Below are 23,061 nucleotides of genomic sequence, written 5' to 3' on the forward strand. Positions count from 1 at the left end.
GTTTCATTGAAAATGTCTTTAAAATTTATGCGGAAAAAAGTTCTGCCAATATTTTCCTCTAAGTATCTGATAGTTTCTGGTCTAACATCCAAGTCCTTGATCCACTTGGAATTTACTTTTGTATTTGGTGAAATACAGTGATTCAGTTTCATTCTTCTGCATGTTTCAACCCATTGTTTCCAACACCATTTGTTGAAGAGACTCTGCTTCCCCCATATAATAGTCTGGGCCCCTTTGTCAAAGATTAGATGTCCATACGTATGGGGCCTCATTTCTGGGCTCTCAATTCTATTCTACTGGTCAGTGTGTCTGTTCATGTTCCAGTACCAAGCAGTTTTGATGACAATGGCCCTATAATACAGTTTGAGATCTGGGAGTGTGATGCCTCCGGTTCTGTTCTTTTTTCTCAAGATTGTTTTGGCAATTCTAGGTCTTTTCTGGTTCCAGATAAACATTTGTAGCATTTGTTCTATTCTCCTAAAAAATGTGCTTGGGATCTTGATGGGGATAGCATTAAATTTGTAGATGGCTCTGGGTAATATATTCATTTTGATGATGTTAATTCTTCCAACCCATGAACATGGAATATCTTTCCACTTCTTTGTGTCTTTTTCAATTTCTTTGAGTAGTGACTCATAATTTTCAGTATACAAGTCTTTCACTTCTTTGGTTAGGTTTACTCCTAGATATTTTATTGTTTTTGTTGCTATAGAAAAAGGAACTGATTTCTGGATTTCAATTTCTTCTAGCTTAGTGTTTGCATAGAGGAATGCCACTGACTTTTGAATGTTAATTTTATAGCCTGACACCTTACTGTATTGCCTGATGATTTCCAAAAGCTTCTTGCTGGATTCCTTAGGTTTTTCTATGTATACTATCATGTCATCTGCAAATAAGGAGAGTTTGACTTCTTCTCTTCCAATCTGTATGCCTTTAATTCCTTGCTCCTGCCTGACTGCTATGGCAAGAACTTCTAACACTATGTTGAGTAGTAATGGTGATAGTGGGCAGCCCTGTCTAGTACCTGATCTGAGTGGAAATGCTTCCAGTTTTTCACCATTGAGTATGATGTTGGCTGTAGGTTTGCTATATATAGACTCCACTATCTTCAGGAATTTTCCATCTATTCCCATTTTTTGTAGTGTTTTGATCATAAAGGGATGTTGTATTTTGTCAAAGGCTTTCTCTGCATCTATTGATATGACCATGTGGTTTTTGGTCTTGCTTTTGTTGATGTGGTGGATCACATTGATTGACTTACGTATATTAAACCAACCTTGCATGCCTGGGATAAACCCCACTTGGTAATGATGAACAATTTTTTTGATATACTGCTGTATCCGGTTGGCTAGAATTTTGTTCATTATTTTCGCATCTATGTTCATCAGAGATATTGGTCTGTAGTTTTCTTTTTTGGTTGTGTCCCTGTCTGCTTTTGGTATCAGGGTGATGTTGGCTTCATAGAAGCTGGCAGGGAGTATTCCAGTGTCTTCAATCTTCTGGAAGACTGGTAAAGTAGAGGTATTAGTTCTTCTTTGAAAGTTTTGTAGAATTCATTTGTAAAACCATCTGGTCCAGGACTTTTATTTTTGGGAAGATTTTTGATAACTGTTTCAATTTCATTAGCTGTGATGGGCCTGTTCATGTTATCCACTTCCTCTTTACTTAGTTTTGGAAGTTGGTAGGTATCTAGGAAATCATTCATTTCTTCCAGGTTCTCTAGCTTGGTGGCATATAGTTGTTCATAGAAGCCTCGCATGATATGTTGAATTTCTGCAGTGTCTGTTGTGATTTCTCCTCTTTCATTTACTATCCGATTTATTTGGGTCTTCTCCCTTTTTTGTTTTGTGAGTCTGGCTAAAGGTTTGTCGATTTTGTTTACTCTTTCGAAGAACCAACATTTACTTTCATTGATCTTTTGTATGGTTTTCCTATTCTCAATGTTATTTATTTCTGCCCTAACTTTAGTGATTTCTGTCCTTCTGGTTGCTTTAGGATTCCTTTGTTGTTCTTCTTCTAGGTCTTTGAGATGTGCAATCAGGCTGTTTATTTGTGCCTTTTCTTGTTTCCTAATGTGTGCTTGTATAGCTATGAACTTCCCTCTTAGGTCTGCTTTAGCTGTGTCCCAAATATTTTGATAGCTTGTGTCTTCATTTTCATTGAACTCTCGAAACATTTTGATTTCTTCCTTGATTTCCTCTTTGACCCAGAAGTTGTTAAGAAGTGTACTGTTGAGCTTCCACATTTTGGGGCTGTTACTAATCTTTTGTTGATTGTTAAGTGTTAGTTTAATTCCACTGTGGTCTGAGAAGATGCTTGGGATGATTTCAGTGCTCTTGAATAGGCTGATGCTGTCTTTGTGGCCTAACGTATGGTCTATCCTTGAGAATGACCCATGTGGATTTGAGTAAAATGTGTATTCCAGTTTCTTGGGATGAATGACTCTGAAAATGTCCAATAGTTCTAGTTTATCTATCTCTTCATTTAGCTCCCTTATGTCTTTACTGATTTTCTGCCTGGATGATCTGTCAAGTTGAGATAGTGGGGTGTTGAAGTCCCCTACTATGATTGTGTTACTGTTAATATATTGTTGTAGCTCTTTCAGTAGAAGTTTGATGTATTTAGATGGCTTCTCATTGGGTCCATAGATATTAATAATTGTTAAGTCCTCTTGATTGACTGATCCTCTGAGCATTAAGTAGTGTCCATTCCTATCTTTTTTAATCTTATCTATTTTAAAGTTTATCATGTCAGATATGAGAATAGCTGTTCCTGCCCTTTTTTGTGGGCCATTGGCTTGAATGATAGTTTTCCATCCTTTCACTTTAAGTCTGTGTTTGTCTTGTTGAGTTAGGTGAGTTTCCTGTAGACAACATATTGTTGGGTTGTGTTTTCTGATCCATCTTCCTACTCTGTGTCTTTTAATAGGTGAATTCAGGCCATTGACATTTATTGATATCAAAGATTGAAGCTATTTTAACGCCATTCTTGTAGAGTTTTAGAGTGTTTTGATATATGTCTTATTTGTGGTGGTCTGGTTGTTTATAGGAGACCTTTCAGAACTTCTTTCAGGGCAGGCTTGGTGATGGTTGCTTCCTTCAACTGTTGCTTGTCTGAGAAGGTTTTGATGCTTCCATCTAGTGTGAATGACAATCTAGCAGGATATAGTATTCTTGGCTGAAAGCCTTTCTCATTGAGCACTCGATAGATATCTTGCCATTCTCTTCTGGCCTGTAGTGTTTGTATGGAGAAGTCTGCTGCTAATCTTATGGGTTTTCCTTTGTAGGTGACTCTTTGTTTTTCTCTTGCAGCCTTGAGGATCCTTTCTTTATCCTTATTCCTTTCCAATCTAAGTATGACATGTCTTGGTGTCTTTAGGTCTGGGTTAATTCTGTTTGGGACCCTCTGGGCTTCTTGAATCTTTATGTCTTTGGTGTTGTCTAGACTAGAGAAATTTTCAGCTATTATGGCCTGGAGAACGCTTTCTTCCTCCCCTTCTCTTTCTTCCTCTGGTAAGCCAATAATGCGTATATTGTTTCTTTTGAAGTCATCCCATAGGACTCTGTTGTTGTTTTCAGCATCTCTTAATCTCTTTTTGAGATCTCTTACTTCTTTTTTAGTTGTCTCTAATTCATCCTCAATCTTGCTAATTCTGTCTTCAGCCTCATAGATTCTATTCTCTCTGCCCTCTACTGCTTTCTGGAGTTCATCTATTTTGTTGCCCTGCTCTGATACTGTTTTAGCTTGTTCAGCTAGTTGCCTTCTTAGCTCAGCGATTTCAGCTTTCAGCTCTCTAATAACCATGAGGTAATTAGAATTTTCTTCCATATTCTCATTTGTTGTTCCTGCATTTCTGATTACAATTTTTTCAAATTCTTTACTCACTCCTGTTATTATTTCCTTAGCTAATGTTTGGATGTTGAACTCATTGTTTTGTGCTTCACCCTCTGGAGGACTTTTAGCTGGACTCTTGTCCTGGTTCGAGTCTCCAATATTTTTTCTTGTTGTTTTAACCATTTTAAATAAGTTAACAGTTTTTTCAATCCCTGAGTTGGAGTTCAGTGGTGTAAAAGCCTTTTTTTTTTCCCCCTGTAGGCTATGGGAGCCTGAGGGCTTTTAAACTATCAATAGGCTTCTTAGCTTAATCACTGACTCCTGACCAAGAGATAAAGCAGGGTGTGGCAGAGATAATCCAGTGGTTATGCAAAGAGACTTTCACAGCCCTTCAGCTATGCCACCGAGGTATAGGTCTTCTCCTGAGTTTCCCGGTTAGATCTCTGTGCCCTGGTGTCCCTCCCTGTTGCTGCTCCAGATTCTGAGGGTAGTAGCAATGGAGACTCAGAGTTGCACTTGGTGAGTCTCTGGGGAGTCCTTTCCTCCCTTCAGCTGTCCCCTTGTTGGTGGAGCAGACTGAAGGTGGTGTCTCCACTGACAAACTGTCGAACTGTTAGTAGTCACTTAATCTCTCCTTAGGCCCCTCTCTCCTCTCTGTCACCAGCCACGCGTGTTTGTACTCACGGGTGATTTACTGGGTTTCTGTGGTCATTCTAGTCCTGTCTTGTTTCGGTCCGGGTGGTCTCCTTTGGTATTCTTAGTTGATCCGGGAGAGGAGAGGAGAGAAAGCAATCTGCTGCTCGTAGCTCCGCCTCCGGAAGTCCTATCCGTTCCTGCATTTCTGATTACAATTTTTTCAAATTCTTTACTCACTCCTGTTATTATTTCCTTAGCTAATGTTTGGATGTTAAACTCGTTGTTTTGTGCTTCACCCTCTGGAGGACTTTTAGCTGGACTCTTGTCCTGGTTCGATTCTCCAATATTTTTTCTTGTTGTTTTAACCATTTTATATATTATGTTATGAGTTCCCTTTATCAGTACTTTTCAAATTATTGATCACTATTGCCTGGATTGACTTGTGTCCAAGTAATTTAATTAAAGGGTTTACCGTGGTGGAAGTTAACAGGTTTTTCAATCCCTGAGTTGGAGCTCAGTGGTGTAAAAGCCTCTTTTTTTTTTCTTCTCTGTAGGCTATGGGAGCCTGAGGGCTTTTATACTATCAATAGGCTTCTTAGCTTAATCACTGACTCCTGACCAAGAGATAAAGCAGGGTGTGCCAGAGATAATCCAGTGGTTATGCAAAGAGACTTTCACAGCCCCTCAGCTATGCCACAGAGGTATGGGTCTTCTCCTGAGTTTCCCGGTTAGATCTCTGTCCCCTGGTGTCCCTCCCTGTTGCTGCTCCAGATTCTGAGGGTAGTAGCAATGGAGACTCAGAGTTGTACTTGGTGAGTCTCTGGGGAGTCCTTTCCTCCCTTCAGCTGTCACCTTGTTGTGGAGCAGACTGGAGGTGGTGTCTCCACTGATAAACTGTTGAACTGTTAGCAGTCACTTAATCTCTCCTTAGGCCCCTCTCTCCTCTCTGTCACCAGCCACGCGTGTTTGTACTCACGGGTGATTTACTGGGTTCCTGTGGTCATTCTAGTCCTGTCTTGTTTCGGTCCAGGTGGTCTCCTTTGGTATTCCTAGTTGATCCGGGAGAGGAGAGGAGAGGAGAGGAGAGAAAGTGATCTGCTGCTCGTAGCTCCGCCTCCCTAGTATTTGTTCTTAATGAATTTATATTGCATTAATGAGAATTTAAGTAGTCAGCTACTGTATTAGACAGTATCCCTTTATTTGCCATTTTTTAAAAATTTGTGATTAATAGTGGGTTACAGGATTATGAGATTACAGGCTATAGTTCCACACTGCATCCATCACCATAGTTCTGTGCTTCCCAGTAGTAACCACCAGAGTTCACACAAGAGACAGTTTTTCTGCATTTTTTTTTTTGTGTTTGAGTGTGTGCATACGTGTGTGCACAAATTCTTGTATATCAGTTCTCAAGACTTATGTATGAATGAAACCATATGGTTTCATTCATCTCTTTACTTATTTTACTGAGCATAATCACCCCTCCAATTCATCTTGTTTATCCCAAAGGATACAATCACCTTTCTTCTTTCTCTCTCTTTCTCTCTCTTTCTCTCTCTCTCTCTCTCTTCCTCTCCCTTCCTTCCTTCCTTCCTTCCTTCTTTCCTTCCTTCCTTCCTTTCTTTCTTTCATTTTTTTTTATAACCAGAGCACTGCCCAACTCTGGCTTATGGTGATGCCGGGGATTGAACCTGGGACTTTGGAGCCTCAGGCATCAGAGTCTGTTTGCATAACCATTATGCTACCTAGCCCCCCCTTTCTTCTTCCTTTAAAGCATTATATATTTTAATGAGAGAGATACACAGGAAAGGTACTGAGAGAAAGATACAGAAAGAAGTGAGAGAGACCAGAGTACTGTTGGGCTCTGGCTTATGGTGGTGCTGAAGATTGAACCTGAGACCTCAGAACTTGAGTCTTTTTGTATCACTGTTGTGCTATCTCCTCTACGCCATATCACCTTTCTTGATTTCCAAGAATTGTTCCATGGAATATATATCGCATAACTTCTTTTTTTTTTATTTCTTTATTGGGGAATTAATGTTTTATATTCAACAGTAAATACAATAGTTTGCACATGCATAACATTCCCCAGTTTCCCATATAACAATACAACCCCCCACTAGGTCCTCTATCATCCTTCATGGACCTGTATTCTCCCCACCGTATAACTTCTTATTTATTATTGGGTAGACAGAAAATGAGAGGAGAAAGGGAGAGGAGGCCAAGTGGTGGTGTACCTGGTTGAGTGCACATGTTATAATGCACAAGGACCTGGGTTCAAGTCCCCGGTCCTCACCTGCAGGGGGAAAGCTTCGCTAGTGGTGAAGCAGGGCTTCAGGTGTCTGTCTCTCTCCCTCTCTATCTCCCCCTTTCCTCTTGGTTTCTGGTTGTCTGTGTCCAATAAATAAATAAATAAATAAGGATTTAAAAAAATCTTCATTTTACCTTCCCACCAGCAACGGGGCTAGGACTCCAATTTGCCACTTTATGTAAATTACTGTAATGTCTTTTTTTTTTTTTTTTTGGTGTTAAATCACATTGTGGCTGTCAAGTGGCATCTTGTTGCTTTAGTTTGCTTTTCCCGAATGATGCTGATATATATTTCCTTTGGACACGTGCCATTACTGTTTTTTAAAAGCCAGATCACTCACTGCTCACCTCTTCTCATTTTCTGAGGGAAAAGACTAATTAGTGTCAAGATGAGAAGAGAGAGGGGCTAGGCTGTGGTGTACCTAGTAGCACACATGCTACCAAGGACCTGGGTTTAACTCCCTGGCCTCCAGCTGGAGGTGTGGGGGCAGGTGAAGCAGTACTACAGGTCTCTCTCTTTCTCTCTCTCTCTCTCCCTCCCTATCTCCCTATTTCCCCATCTCCCCCATCCCTCTCAGTTTCTCTGTCCTATGAACAATGGCAACAAAAATGAGATGAAAATTTGAAGAGACAAATATGAAAAGACAATTTTGGGTCCCTGTGCTGCTGGTGAATCATTGGGGATTAAATTAGGGCAGTGGTTCACATCTGTTTAGTTGGAAAAGTGTCACACTTGGAATTACTTTTTAGAATGGTATAAATACTGGAATAATCAATTTAAAGAAACAAAGAAAGTATCATGTGTTAGTAGATTTAAATTTAGATAGAAGTGATATAAATTCCAGAGGTTAGGCTTATTTTATTTTATTTTATTTTATTTTATTTTATTTTATTTTTGCCTCCAGTGTTATCTCTGGGGCTCAGTACTTGTACTACAAACCCACTGCTCCTGGCAGCTATTTTTTCATTTTTATTGGATAGGACAGAGAGAAATTGAGAGGGGTGGGGGAGATAGGAAGGGAGGGAGTGCTTTACTGCTTGTGAGGCAACCCCCCTGTAGGTGGGGAATGGGGGCTCAAACCTGGATCCTGGCACTGGTCCTTGCACTTCACAGTATGTGCACTTAACCCAGTGCTCCACCACCTGGCCTCACTGTGGTCCATTTTAATCTTTCTCCCTCCCTGAAAATAAGTCTTTAAAACAGATTTATATTTGGCAATTGGCTGTTCAGTTTTATTAAGGAGATCTTTTGAAAGATTAAACATTTTAAAATCTCTTAGAAGATTTAACATGGCTTTGTAATGCAGATATTTTCATTTTTACCTCAAGCTAGCTCTAGAGGGTGCTCTATCATTAGGAATAGTCTTGAACTGGTCTCAATTTTAGTACATGTAAGAATTCCTTTAGGACAGACTACCAGTGCTACCTCTTTGTTTTTATTTATTTTTTTTTTCCAATCGATCAATCTTCTTTAGTCCCACTTATAGATTTAAGAAGATAATGAAGTAATTCAAGATCAAAGAGCTTCAATTTGTCAGTCAATAAGTAAATTACAGATACAGGATTTTCACAGATTGTATGTACCTCACCAATATAAAATAGTTATTCAGATATTTAATTTTAGTACATTCAAAATTACTAATAAATAAAATTAAATCTTGGGGGCCAGGTGGTAGCGCATCTGGTTAAGCGCACACACTACAGTGCACCTGTGTTCAAGTCCCTGATCCCCACCTGCAGGGGAGAAGCTGCTGCTGCTTCTTCTTTTTTTTTTTTTTTTTTTAATATTTTAGTTATTTATTCATGAGAAGGATAGGAAGAGAGAAAAAGAACCAGATATCACTCTGGTACATGTGTTGTCAGGGATTGAACTCAAGACCTCATGCTTGAGAGTCCAGTGCTTTATCTACTGTGCCACCTCCTGGACCACTTATTTAATTTATTTTTTTAAATTTCTTTATTGGGGCATTAATGGTTTACAGCCAACAGTTAGATACAATAGTTTGTACATGCATAACATTTCCATTTAACAATATGACCTCCACTAGGTCCTTCTCTGCCTGTTTTTGTTTTAAATGAAGTTAGTAACTAATGCTGCGTAATTGATGTAGCTTGTAATATTGATTGAGCTAACGTTACAAAATGTTCTATCTTCCATATTCTCTGAATGTAATTGAGATTAGGAGTTCCCCAATGTATATTGGTTATGGTGCTAATAAGATTTATTTCTGGTCTTGACTGTTAGGCTGTAGGCTATCTCTTCCCTCTTCACATGGGCCTCTAGAGGGCAAAGATCACTAGTGAGGCTGTGTATTTTAGGTAGGAGCGCTGGTTCAAAACATTATGACATTTTTTTTTTTTTAACCAGAACACTGACCATCACTGGTTTATGGTAGTACGGTGGATTAAATCTGGGACTTCAGAGCCTCAGGCATTAGTTTCTTTGCATAACTATTATGCTATCTCCTTCCCCCCCTCCAAAAAAAATCTAAAGATTATGATCTTTAGAGGAAAGATTGTTAGAACAGAATGGAATTTTTGGATTTTGACAGGCTTGAGGAGGTATTATAGCTCCTAAATATATTCATGGTTTTTCTTTTCCCCCACCCCCAGTGAATACACTCCTTTAGTTGTGGATAAAGAGAGGGGTTGCTGTTGTTCAACTGTTCTTATTAAAGAAACATACTTTTTTGTTTGTTTTGTTTTTTTAACTCAAGGCCCCGCCGTCCATGGTCAGTAATGAGCAGCGCCAGCATGCAGAACATATTTTCTTATCATTCAGGAAATCCAAATCACCGTTTGCAGTTTGCAAGCATATTTTGGGTAAGTGTTTATTTTATCTTTTTGCATGAGCAAAGCTAATTTTTCTGTCCTGAATGTTATTTTACTTATTTAAATAATAATCAATAGGCTTGGCAGTGGTGCATCAGGTTAAGCTCACATAGCACAAAGCGCAAGGAATGGCATAAGGATCCAGGTTCTAGCCCCTGCTTCCACCACCTACAGGGGGGTAACTTCACAAGTCATGAAGCAGGTCTGCAGGTGTCTTTCTCTCCCTCTTTCTGTCTTCCCCTGGTCTCAATTTCTCTGTCCTATCCTATTAAAAAAATAAAGGGAAAAAATGGCCTCCAGGAGCAGCTATTTCCCCAACCCAAAATGAGCATCTTAGATCGGAGCAAGGAGAGTACTAGTATAGGAACTGAGAAAACTCGACCCCAGTGGTGCATGCTGCCTGGTGTCAGCTTGAGGAAGACACTTAACTTCTTTGAGACTCTCTACATCCTGAAATGGGTGTAACGTACCATTTCTTCAATGGCCTTGGCTAGCTTAATTTTTTGTCAGACACAAAGTAATATAAGAAACGTTCTGCCAACAGTAAAATACAGGTGTTGGCCCCATCACCTGATTTCATAGTAGACCACTAGACAGGAGATCTCAGTTAGGAGTTAAAGCTTATCTTGAAAAGAAGAGTTTTTTTTTTTTAATACTTTATTTTTTTTATTTTTATTTATTTATTCCCTTTTGTTGCCCTTGTTGTTTTATTGTTGTAGTTATTATTGTTGTTGTCATTGTTGGATAGGACAGAGAGAAATGGAGAGAGGAGGGGAAGACAGAGAGGAGGAGAGAAAGATAGACACCTGCAGACCTGCTTCACCGCCTGTGAAGCGACTCCCCTGCAGGTGGGGAGCCGGGGTTCGAACCGGGATCCTTATGCCGGTCCTTGTGCTTTGCGCCACCTGCGCTTAACTCGCTGCGCTACAGCCCGACTCCCTAAAAAGAAGAGTTTTAATCACCTGTCACATTCTGAATGATGTCAATTTTTGAACTGTTAAAAAAAATTTCTGAGTGTTTTATATTTGAATGGATTTGTTTGGCATTAAGAAAATTTCTGATCTGATGTTGCAAAGAAATACTTAACACTGGGGGCCAGGTGTTAGTGCAGCGAATTAAGCATACATGGTGCAGAGTGCAAGGACCACAGTAAGGATCCTAGTTTGAGTCCCCGGCTCCCCACCTGCAGGGGAGTCTTCACAGGTGGTGAAGGAGGTCTGTAGGTGTCTTTCTCTCCCCCTCTCTGTCTTCCCCTCCTCTCTCCATTTCTCTCTGTCCTATCCAATAACGACGACATCAATAATAACTACAACAATAAAACAACAAGGACAACAAAAGAGAATAAATAAATATTTAAAAAGAAGAAGAAGAAAAGAAAAGATACTTAACACTGAAATTTCAAAAAGCTAAAGCTAAGCATCAACATTAAGAAATTAAGAGAAGGGCCAGGCGGTGGCGCACCTGGTTAAGTTCACACACTACAGTGCACAAGGACCTAAGGTTCAAGCCCCTGGTCCTCACCTGCAGGGGGAAAGCTTCATGAGTGGTGAAGCAGGGCTGCAGGTGCTCTCTGTCTCCCTTCCTCACTACCTCCTCATCTCTCTCAGTTTCTCCCTGTCTCTATCCAATCATAAATAAATAAAAATAAATAAAATTTTAAAAAAGAATGTTGGGAGTCAGGCGGTGGTGCAGCAGGTTAAGTGCAGGTGGCGCAAAGCACAAGAACTGGCATAAAAATCCCGGGAAGAGGTACCCCCATGCTACCTGCAGGGGAGTCGCTTCACAAGTGGTGAAGCAGGTCTGCAGGTGTCTATCTTTCTCTCCCCCTCTCTGTCTTTCCCTCCTCTCTCCATTTCTCTCTGTCCCTGTATAACAATGATGACATCAATAACAATAACAATAATAAAAAACAAGGGCAACAAAAGGGAAAATAAATAAATAAAACAAAATTTAAAAAAATTAAGAGAGGGAGTCGGGTGGTAGCACAAGTGGTGCAAAGCACAAGGACCAGCTTAAGGATCTTGGTTCGAGCCCCCAGTTCCCCACCTGAAGGGGAGTTGCTTCACAGGCGGTGAAGCAGGTCTGCAGGTGTCTATCTTTCTCTCCCCCTCTGTCTTCTCCTTCCCTCTCGATTTCTCTCTGTCCTAACCAACAATGACGACATCAATAACAACAGTATAACTACAACAATAAAACAAGGGCAACAAAAAGGGAACAAATAAATAAATAAAAGAATTTAAGAGAACCTTCCTTAAGCCTTACTGCCTTGAGTAGCTTAAGATAACCATTCCTTAAGTGTAGTTTTCATGACATATGCCTGAAATACAGTAACTGGGATTCCATTTCATTTATCTGACTTGTCTATTGCAATTCCATTCTCATTCCATACATTCCAATGTTTGGAAATAGTTGATCTAAGCTATAAATGTTTTCTTAGAGTGTTATCTGTTTATACTACTCTTTGCTATGTAGAGAGTATGTGTTTAATGAGTACTTTGTATGACTTGAACTTGCTTTGAAATACTTTTGTGTTCCTGATAAAACTTTCTAAAGACTAGTTTTGGTAGTTCCTGCCATGCTTTTAAAATCAGATTGGGTTTTGAGATACTAAGTATTGAAAAGGTTGAATGTGTGTTTTATAAGCATATTCATTAATGTTGTTACATTAATGTTTACATCTAATCCTCACAGAAAAGCTCTTAACTCCTTCCTCAGTTGCCATCCACACAGAAGGGTTCAGTTGCTCTAAGACGACTTCTCATACAAGTCACAACTCAGGAATTTTACATTCTTACTTAGGCATTGTATGTCATTTTTTATAAACTGTGAGCAATATTGTTTAATGGGAGACTTTCTCTTAGCTGCTTCCCTTTTCTGACCTCTTAAAATTCTTCCTTCCCACTTCTAATCTTAATTTTATTATATTGAGATAGTTCTCACTCATTTCTCCCTGTTTAATCGTTTTTACCCCTAGATTTCTTGTTGGTTCTTTGCATACACATGCACAATGCATGCTCACACATTTTGTCAGAAGAGTATCTTTTTTTCTCTATATCAGAGGTTGACACTTACGAACATGTGAATTTTTGCAGTGTCAGAAGCCCCTTAGAAATTACAAAACAGGGAGTCAGGCGGTGGGCAGCGGGTTAAGTGCAAGTACCAGCGTAAGGATCCTGGTTCGAGCCTCCAGCTCCCTACCTGTAGGGGCGTTGCTTCACAAGCGGTGAAGCAGGTCTGCAGGTGTCTTTCCCCTCTATCTTCCCCACCTCTCTCCATTTCTGTCTGTCCTATCCAACAACAACAACAATAATAACTACAACAATAAACAACAAGGGCAACAAAAGGGGGTAAATAAATAAATTAATAAAAAAAAACCCAAAGAAATTACAAAACAGGGTGTTGGGCGGTAGAGCAGCGAGTTAAGCGCAGGTGGCGCAAAGCCCAAGAACCGGCGAAGGATCCCGGAGCTCCCAGCTCCCCACCCGCAGGGAGTCGCTTCACAAGCAGTGAAGCAGGTCTGCAGGTGTTTTTCTCTCCCCGTCTTCCCCTCCTGTCTCCATTCTCTCTGTCCTATCCAACAATGACGACATCAGTAACAACAACAATAATAACTACAACAGTGAAACAAGGGCAACAAAAGGGAATAAATATCAAAAAAAATTAAAAAGGAAATTACAAAACAAAACAATCTTGTGAGTTCTATTTTTGTTAAAGAAATACCCATTAACACTGAGGGATCTAGCTGTGTTAATATTCTGTTGTCCTTGAGGGAAAATTCAGGATATCTCATCTTAACAACTAGCCAAAAGAAAAAAGAAAATAGAACCTGAAACCCAGGGTTGCTGCATGTACGTCTCACTGAGCTGACTTTGTGGCTTCCTTTGTTTGTGCTTTGGGCTGAAACCTTCTAGCCAGACAGGACATTGGATTAACTGAACATCTGGAGTTTGATCATCAGGGTCTACTCTTCCTTTAAAAAGCACAGTATTTTTCCTCTTAGTGTTCACCTTCCTCTAACTCCTGTCTTCATGGCTCTGTCTAGTTTCTGATGGCTGGCAGGCTACCAATACTTTCATTTAAATGAGGTTGCTTTGGTACTAAGTGGAAACTTAAAGTGGATTAGGACACAATAGTTTGTCATCAGGTGTCTTGGCCAGTGGATGCTCATGAAAGTATTAGAAAATCTGGCTGAATTGTGAGTTCTTATAATTTCAAAATGTTTAGGGTTCATGTGTACACATAATGCCCGCATCTTCTAGTGTTTCTTCTAGAATCTTTTGTACATTCACGGTATGTCTGTGTGTAGCTTATGAAGAATAATGATTCTCGGGAGTTGGGCAGTAGCTCAGTGGGTTAAGTGCACATGGCGCAAGGCGCAAGGACCAGCAGAAGAATCCTGGTTCGAGCCCCTGGCTCCCCACCTGCAGGGGAGTCGCTTCACAGGCGGTGAAGCAGGTCTGCAGGTGTCTTTCTCTCGCCCTCTGTCTTCCCCTCCTCTCTCCATTTCTCTCTGTCCTATCCATCAACAATGATAACAATAACTACAACAACAATAAAAAACAACAAGAGCAACAAAAAGGGAAAAATAAATATAAATTAATTAATTAATTTAAAAAATAATGATTCTCATGGGAAAGTATAATTTACTAGGTCTGGGTCAGTGGCCTCACATTTCCTCTCGATTTCTTTGGGCATTGGTTGTTTCCACTGTAAACTGCAGACATCTAGTCAAATGAAAAGATCTTTGGAATTCTACTTATAGAATTCTGTGAGTCCCCATGAGTTTGCTTCCTTATTAAAGTCCATGGTTAACATTTTACAAGGCTTTATCCATAAAATTGTCATCATTGCCATAGAAAATAAAGACAGACAACTATTGCTTGCTTTCTTTCAAGACCATGTTTCTCTGTTAAAGTGATCTAAATAAATAGGGAAGGCTTCTGTTTCATATCTTTGAATAAAACACTCCCTCTCCCCTTGTAACTTTAAACACATCTTTTCATAATAGGCTTACACTTGGGGAAGAAGCTTTTTCTTTATTGATTTTCAGGTTACTAAATTTTTATAAGTTATAATTAATTCAGAAATGACATTAAGATAGCATGAAAGAATCAAACAAAATATTTATTCAAATTACTTCCTCTTACTAGCTTTGGAACTTTCAAAACTCCTTTGTGATTCACTTAATAAGATAAGAATTTATAAGATATGTGTTTTCTTAAGCATTTTATATAGCTCATTGTGTCAAGATCACTTAAGGTTTTTTAAAAATTATTTTTTAAATTTAAATTTAATTTTATTTATTTATTTGCCTCCAGGGTTATTGCTGGGGCTCAGTGCCTGCACGAGGAATCCATTGCTCCTGAGGCCATTTTCTTAATGTTGTTGTTGTTATTAGTGTTAGTGTTATTGGATAGGACAGAGGGAAATCAGAGGGGAGTGGAGAGAAAGATAGACACCTGTAGCCTTGCTTCACCAACTGTGAAGTGACCCTCCTGCAGGCGGGGAGCTGGGGGGTTCAAACCAAGATCCTTATGCCAATCCTTTTACTTAACCTGGTGTGCTGCTGCTTGGCCTCCACTTAAGGTTTTTAAATGATTTGAGCTTAAGTAGAAAACTTTGTCTGGCTATTTTTTGGTTTTCTTCTGTTAAGTTCCTAAAGGTGTCCTTCTACGCCGAGTGTTAATTTCTTAATTCACATGACTGGTAATCTTGGCAAGTGGCCTGCTGTCTGACCATAGACTTTTCATGGATTTGACATGATGGCTATTTTTCTAGAATTTCTGAAATTGTCTGTTTTATCTTGACTTTATTTTGACTATTTTTCCTTTTTTAGTAATGCTGTTTGGAAACTATAGCAGTATTAGTGACTGTTTAAAAACAGAAGTAGGACATTAATATAAAATATTTTTCAGTAGTGTTAAGTTTTTGTTTTTCCCCTTCCTGGTTTAGTTTTCAGTTCAAGGGCTATAGCTTGCTAGAAGGCTGGGTCTTTCTACATATAACTTTGGGATTTTACTTGCTTTTGATCAATGTTGAAATCAGAAAATTCAGAAGAAACTTCTTACCTTGTGTAAACACAATTAAAAAATATATATTGTCTTTTTAGAAAAATAGCCTAAATGTGTTTGTATTTCTAAACTTGCTGTTGGAGATGGGTCATTCTGCTGAAGCTTAGTAATTATTTTACAAACACAGAGATATTTACAGCTTGGCTCATCACAAATAGTAATGTTCAAAGAGCAGCATATTAAGACAACTTCCAGGTACAAAGTTCTGTTTTGCAAAGGGTGAGAATCTCTGAGAAAGTTTTCTGATTTCATTACCTTTTTTCTTTTTTTTTTTAATTATTTTTATAAAATGGAAATATTGACAAGACCATAGGATAAGAGGGGTACAATTCGCACAATTCCCACCACCAGAACTCAGTATCCCATCTCCTCCCATGATAGCTTTTCTATTCTTTATCCCTCTGGGAGTGTGGACCCAGGATCATTGTGGGGTGCAGAAGGTGAAAGGTCTGACTTCTATAATTGCTTCCCCACTGAACATGGGCGTTGGCAGGTTGATCCATACTCCCAGCCTCTCTCTTTTCCTAGTGGGGCAGGATTTTCAGGAGGTGGGGCTCCATGATATATCCATGGGGTTGTCTGTCCAGGGAAGTTGGTTTGGCATCATGATAGCATCTGGAACCTGGTGGCTGAAAAAGAGTTAACATGTAAAGCCAAACAAATTGTTGATTAATCATAAACCTGAAGGCAAGAATATTGCAGATGAAGATTGGGGCAGGGGTTTCCATTTTAGAAAAAGCTAGTAGGTCTATTTTAGGTATATACCAAGGGGCCCATGGCTTTATTGGTTTTTGCCTGAGCCTGACATCTAATATGCAGGTGGACTCAAGTTACTATCTGGGGTGATGGTGTCATAGTTAGAAAAAGAACCAGAAAGCTGGATCAGGGAAGAGAGTAGCTCTGATTGCGTTATCTTTTTTCTTTTCCTTTTCTCTTTTCTTTCTTTTGTTTTCTTTTTTAAAGCTATGTTATTTTTTTAGTTCTTCATACTTTGGAAGTAACAGTTGAAGACAGGTGAGGAAAGTTTGTGAAAATTGTGATCGGTCATTAGCTACCACCTGCCTGAGGTGTCTTCTGAGAGGAACTAATCTCTTTGTGGTGCTAGAGTAATGTCACTGGATTATTAATAAATACATAAATAAATAAAGAACAGGTAACCATTTTTTTCCTTGTATGCAAAGTTCTCTTTTAAAATTAACAAATACAACATACTCCAGGGGAGATGAGCTGCCGTTTAAAAGAAGTTTCTACTTTTCTCCCCAGAAACAAGTAAAGTGGACTATGTCCTCTTTCAAGCTGCCACAGCCATAATGGAAGCCGTTGTCAGAGAGTGGATTCTCTTGGAAAAAGGTAGCATCGAGTCACTGCGAACATTCCTTTTAACATATGTCTTACAAAGGCCTAAGTAAGTACATGGAGGCTGTACTGCTAAAAATATGTTTCCCGATCTTATCTCTCCCTACTCCCATCCCTCTTTTTTTTTTAGCTTTTTGGCATTACCTTTTTTTTCTTCTTCTTTATGATTTAATGATTGGTATTATAGTTAAGCTATTTGTGGCTTTTGTAGTTTAAAATTCCTATACAAGTGATTATAAGCTGTTATGGCACTTGATGAAATAACGTCCTTTATTCAAATTTGTGATAAGATTTTGTTGCTCAGAAAAGACGCCGTTGCTAGTTTTTTTTTTTTTTTTCTGTTGACTTCTGAAGAGTTGGTTATAAATAAATGCAGAGGTGCTGGGGGAAAAACATAGGACTTTCATTCCCATGGTTCCCAGTTCGATTCCCAGCACGCATATACCAGAGTAGTTTTCTGACTTGTCTCGCTCTGCCTTCTGAAAAATTCTCTGTCATGTGGAATAAAAGACCTCATGTAATAAAAAAAAAAATCCTTTGAAAATCAATAAAAATTTATCTTGGACTTGGTCAAAAACTCTTTGTACTTGCTTTTCATTTAGTACTTGGTAAGTATGAGAAACAGCGGTGAGGAAGGATAGAGCATATTACTAACAAACCATCAGAATGTTACTTCTGTATGTGCAATGAGAAAAGCTATAGAGCAAAAAACTACTTTCTCCCCCCATCTGCTTTTTTTTTTTTTTTTAAATTTTTATTTATAAAAAGGAAACACTGACAAAAACCGTAGGAAAAGAGGGGTACAACTCCACACAATTCCCACCACCTCACTTTGTTTTTATTTTTATTATACTTGATAGGACAGAGAGAAATTGGGTGAGGAGACTGCTTCACTTCTCATAAAGCTTCTCCCCTTCAGGTGGGGAGTGGGAGCTTGAACTGGGGTCTTTGCATGGTAATATGTGCACTCCACCAGATATGCCACTGCCTGGCCCCATACTTTAATCTTTCTGTTGTTGCTAACGAATGGCTTTATTGTGATGTGCCAGCATCATGCCACCAGGTTTAGACTCAATAGATAAAGTCCAGTGTTGGAAAGGTTAACCAACCATCCGTTTATCTTCAGCCACCTGTGTAGACACCACCTTCTTTGTTTCCTTGCAGAGAAGATCAGGTTTGAGGAATGGGATGGAAGTGAATTTCTTTTGCTGTCATACACCTAGAGTCCCATTTCCAAATTCAATGAAGAAAATGCTTGTGAAGCAGTCAGAAATGTTTGTAGTTGCAGATATCAGTTGGTGAGAAATATGCATAACACTTTAAAAGCAACCCTGAGCATACAGTTACACCTCTGTCCCCATTAACCGTTCACAAACAGCTTCTCAATTCACAATTTCTTAATAGCCACTGGTGTAGCGTTCTCACTCTGCCAAGTGCTCCCTGCTCGACTGGAGGGAAATACACTGGAGGGATAGAGCCAGGCTCACTCTACCCATCAGCACCACAGGCTAAGTGGACTGAGTGTTCTGTAGGCGAAGATATGTACATATGCAGGAGGAGGGGGTGACTTTTTGTTTTTCCTACTTTTCACAGAATAAGGAAAACTTGCCCCAGGTTTATACTTTTCTCTTTCTTGCTTTTATTCATTTATTAAAAATGTAATTTGTTTGATGAGGCCAGGCAGTTATGATACTAACTCATCCTGGGACTGCTCGCTGATTCATAACTTATTTCTGCAATTTTTTGGATAATGTTATTCAATCCTTTTCCTTCATTATAGATTTTATTGATTGTATTTAATTGTGGTATCAATTTTTTTTTTTGGTGGAGATTTATTTATTTGCTAGAAACCAGGAAGTTGAGAGGATAAAAGGAGATAGAGCACTACTTCACCACTTGTGAAGCTCCCCCCCACTGTCCCATGTGCAGACTTTGGGCTTGTACCTGGGTCTTTGCGCACTGTGATGTGTGTACTCAACCAGGTGTGAGTCCCTTGACAATTTATTTTTCAGTAAACTGGATGGTGGTGGAGTGGATTAAGCATTGGACCCTTAAGCATGTGGGTCCTGAGTTTAGTCCCTGGCATTGAAGATTCCAGAGTGGTGCTCTGGTTTTCTCTCTCCTCCTCTCTCTTGTGACTAAACAAATCTTTTTTTTTTTTTCTTTTAAGATTCATTCTTTTTAAATATTCTCAATAGCTTTAAAAAATTTTTTTTTAATTTAAGAAAGGAGACATTAAAAAAAAACATAGGATAGGAGGGGTACAACTCCACACAATTCCCACCACCCAATCTCCATATCCCATCACCTCCCCAATAGCTTTCCCATTCTCTATCCCTCTGGGAGTATGGACCCAAGGTCATTGTGGGTTGCAGAAGGTGGAAGGTCTGGCTTCTGTAATTGCTTCCCTGCTGAACATGGACGTTGACTGGTCCCTAGTAGGGTGGGTCTCTGGGGCCTAATAGCTTTTTAAAAACATTCTATTTATTGGATAGAGACAGATAAATCAAGAGGAATAGGGGAGATAGAGATAAAGTGAGATACTCGCATCACTGCTTTACCACTCATGATGTTTCCCCTTTATGAGTGGGGACTGATTACTTGAACCCAGGCCCTTGTACATTGTAATGTGTTGTACCACTGCCTGGCCCCTAATAGATTTATTTTTTAAATTCATTTCACATGAGAGAGATCTCAGAGCATCATTTCAATATCTGTAGTGGCAGGGATCATACCCAGGACTTCAGTCATAGAAGTCCCACACTCTACCCTGCCAAACCATCTTCCATACTACTCTTTAGACTCTATTGCAGTCCTGCCTTTCTTGTTTTTCAAGTTTTATAATAAGAACCATTGGTGTTAAGACATTTGGCCTACTGTACAGAATACTGCCCATTATGTATTAGAGGATATTATAGCATGTGTAAAGTGCATTTTCCATTATGTCTAGATTTTTTTTTTTTTCTGTTTTGCAGAATGAAATACTGTTTTCTTTTTTTCTTTTTCTTTCTTTTTTTTTTTTTTAGCACTGTTTAGTTCTGGTTTATGGTAGTGCTGGGAATTGAACCTGAGAGCTCAGAACCTCAGACTTAAAAGTTGCTTGTATAACTAGTAAGCTGTCTCCCCACCCCATCCTAGGCACACCTTTATTTAAAAGAAGCCATGTAACCCAGTTACTGAGAAGAGTCTGAGCCCCTCTTTAGGCAGTTGCTAATGCTAACATCTTTATCCATTTTCTGATTGTTACATAGAGTGAATAATAATAATCACACTCAATAGGCTATCATGACTACTGCATGTGTTGGTTTTGTGAAGTTAGTTTATATAGCCATTCATGTTGTATAGACTCAATAAGTACTGTTTTCCTGACTTGTAGTTCTTGGCAATGGAGGTATTTATTTATTTATTTATGTTATTTAAATATTTATTTTCTCTTGTTACTCTTGTTTTTCACTGTTGTTGTAGTTGTTGTTGTTACTGATGTCACTGTTAAATAGGAGAGAGAGAAATGTACAGAGGTGGGGAAGAGAGAGAATGGGAGAGAAAGATAAGACACCTGCAGACCTGCTTCACCACCTGTGAAGCGACTCCCATGCAGGTGAGGAGCTGGGGGCTCGAACCGGGGTCCCTGAACCGGTCCTTGCGCTTTGTGCCACGTGTGCTTAACCCACTGCATTACCGCCCAGCTTCCGACAATTGGGGTGTTTAAAACTTAACTTTATGAACATTTTTAGTAGTAGGTTTCAGCTTTATGTTTATTTTCCTTTAGTCAGTATAACTATTTTTTTCTCCTCTATAAGCACAGAAATCTCTTTAGTTCAGCTTTTAATTTGCACAAGTATCTGCATTTGTTTGCTTACAGAATGCTCCAGTCCTGTATTTTGAAGGAGTGTTGTTCACTCTGAGGGACACGTCTGTGCATTTGTTCAAGTGTTTAATAAATGTTTATTGCCTGGCAGGCATTGTGCTTTGCCCTGGGACCACAGGAACAGTCAGTGGCATGTCCTTAGTGAGGTGGCCGTTCTGGGCAGTGAAGTGGAAATCATTTTGACAGATGCTACATGTTAGATGTGGGGGAGTTCTTCTTCGTGCTGCCTAGCCATGGCTGGAACGTCCTCTGGAGAAACATGGTATCACAGTCTTGGCAGAGGCATCACCATTGAGAGAAGCACATCAGCATCCTGCCAGGGACTGAAAGAAACTCAGTATATCCATAGTTAGCATCTGTGCAAAGTGCTAAGATTGTCTGAAGTAACTAAGGACATTGCATCTGAGGGCAGTATAGCCTCCTGGCTACACACAGTAATAGTGATAGGGTTGTTGCTGTTGGGTGAATGAAATGTTCTTAAAACTACCCAGTGCGGGGTCGCTTCACACATGGTAAAGCAGGTCTGCAGGTGTTTATCGCTCTCTCCCCCTCGCTGTCTTCCCCTCCTCTCGCCATTTCTCTCTGTCCTACTCAACAACAACAGCAGCAAGAACAACAACAGCAATAGCAATCATGGAAAAAAATGACCACCAGGAGAAGTGGATTCATAGCGCAGGCACAGAGCCCTAGCGGTAACTTTGGAGGCAAAACCCAAAACAAAACGAAACAAAAAAAAAATACCCAGTGCATGCTGAGCACTATCTGTTATAAGAGTTCTGAGAAGCTTCTGGCAGTTATCACTAGAGCCAAACTAAAAAATAAATCTGATCTAAGGGCCAGGCAGTGGTGCATCTGGTTGAGCACATAGCCTAGGCACAAATTCTCAGATTTGACCCTCATTCCCCACCTGCAGGGAGGATGCTTCACAAGCAATGAAGCAGGTCTGCAGCTGTCTTTCTCCCTCTATTTTAATTAATTGATTAATTAATTTTTTGCCTCCAGTTGCTGGGGCTCAGTGCCAGTACTATGAATTCACTGCTTCTGGTGGACATTTTCCCCTTTTCCTTCCCTCCCCTCCCCTCCCCTCCCCTCCCCTCCCCTCCCCTCCCCTCCCCTCCTCTTCCCTTCCCTTCGTCTTTCTTTTTTTATTAGATAGGACAGAGAGAAACTGAGAGGATGGAGAGAGAAAGATAAGACACCTGCAGACCTATTTTACCACTCGTGAAGCAGACTCCCTGCAAGTGGGCAATGAGGGCTAGAATCCGGGTCCTTGTGCTTGGTAATATGTGCACTTAACTAGGTGTGCCACTGCCTGGCCCCCTCTCTTCTCAGTTTCTCTCTGTCCTGACAAAATAGAAATTAACAACAACAAAAAAATGACCTCTGGGAACGGGTGGATTCGTAGTGCTGACACTGAGCCCCAGTGATAACCCTCATGGCCATTAAAAGTAAATAAATCAATCTGACCTAATGTCCATGTACAATCAACATTATAATTTAAAATTCATTCTCTCTGGGGGGGGATCTCAGATCCTGGTGTCTGATGGTAGAGGAGGACCTAGTCTGGGGGTGAATGTATTTGCAGAAAACTGAGAGAAATCTTAGACATGTACCAACAGCTGTATATACTGTAAGCCATTAATCCCCCCAAGTAAATATTTGATTCAGGGGAGTCTGGTGATAGTGCAGAGGGTTAAGCGCATGTGGTGCAAAGCGCAAGGACTGGCGTAAGGATCCAGGTTTGAGCCCCTGGCTCCCCACCTCCAAGGGAGTCGCTTCATAGGCAGTGAAGCAGGTGTGCAGGTGTCTTGTCTTTCTCTCCACCTCTCTGTCTCTCTCCATTTCTTTCTGTCCTATCCATCAATAACAACAGTAATAACTATAATAAAAAACAAGGGCAACAAAAAGGGGAAATAAATTAAATTTAAAAAATCATTCTTTTTAATGTACAAGTCACATGCTGACTGTCTAAGTGATAATATTATGGAACCATACAAATCCAAACAAAAAGCCAACATTTTATAGTTCAATTCTATTCCTCAGTGAGATGGTAGAAGCACTAATTCCACGTGGAAGAATTCTACAAAACCCTAATGGATTTTTCACAACTGGCTCTGGACTCTATAATCCAACCTCTAGAAGGCCACAAGAATATCA

At 39.7% G+C, this 23,061-nt stretch overlaps 1 protein-coding gene across 1 annotated transcript in view; it reads left to right on the forward strand.

Moving 5' to 3' along the window:
• The window catches only part of XPO4 (exportin 4), a 116,857-nt gene that overhangs the window by 15,544 nt on the left and 78,252 nt on the right, over positions 1 to 23,061 (forward strand). Inside the window, exons 2-3 of the mRNA XM_007529469.3 lie at positions 9,495 to 9,600; positions 16,944 to 17,085. Coding sequence (XP_007529531.2) covers positions 9,495 to 9,600; positions 16,944 to 17,085 — 248 coding nt within the window. The remainder of the gene's footprint in view (positions 1 to 9,494; positions 9,601 to 16,943; positions 17,086 to 23,061) is intronic.

This window comes from Erinaceus europaeus, chromosome 7 (assembly GCF_950295315.1).
Source record: "Erinaceus europaeus chromosome 7, mEriEur2.1, whole genome shotgun sequence".
Classification (NCBI taxonomy): Eukaryota; Metazoa; Chordata; class Mammalia; order Eulipotyphla; family Erinaceidae; genus Erinaceus; species Erinaceus europaeus.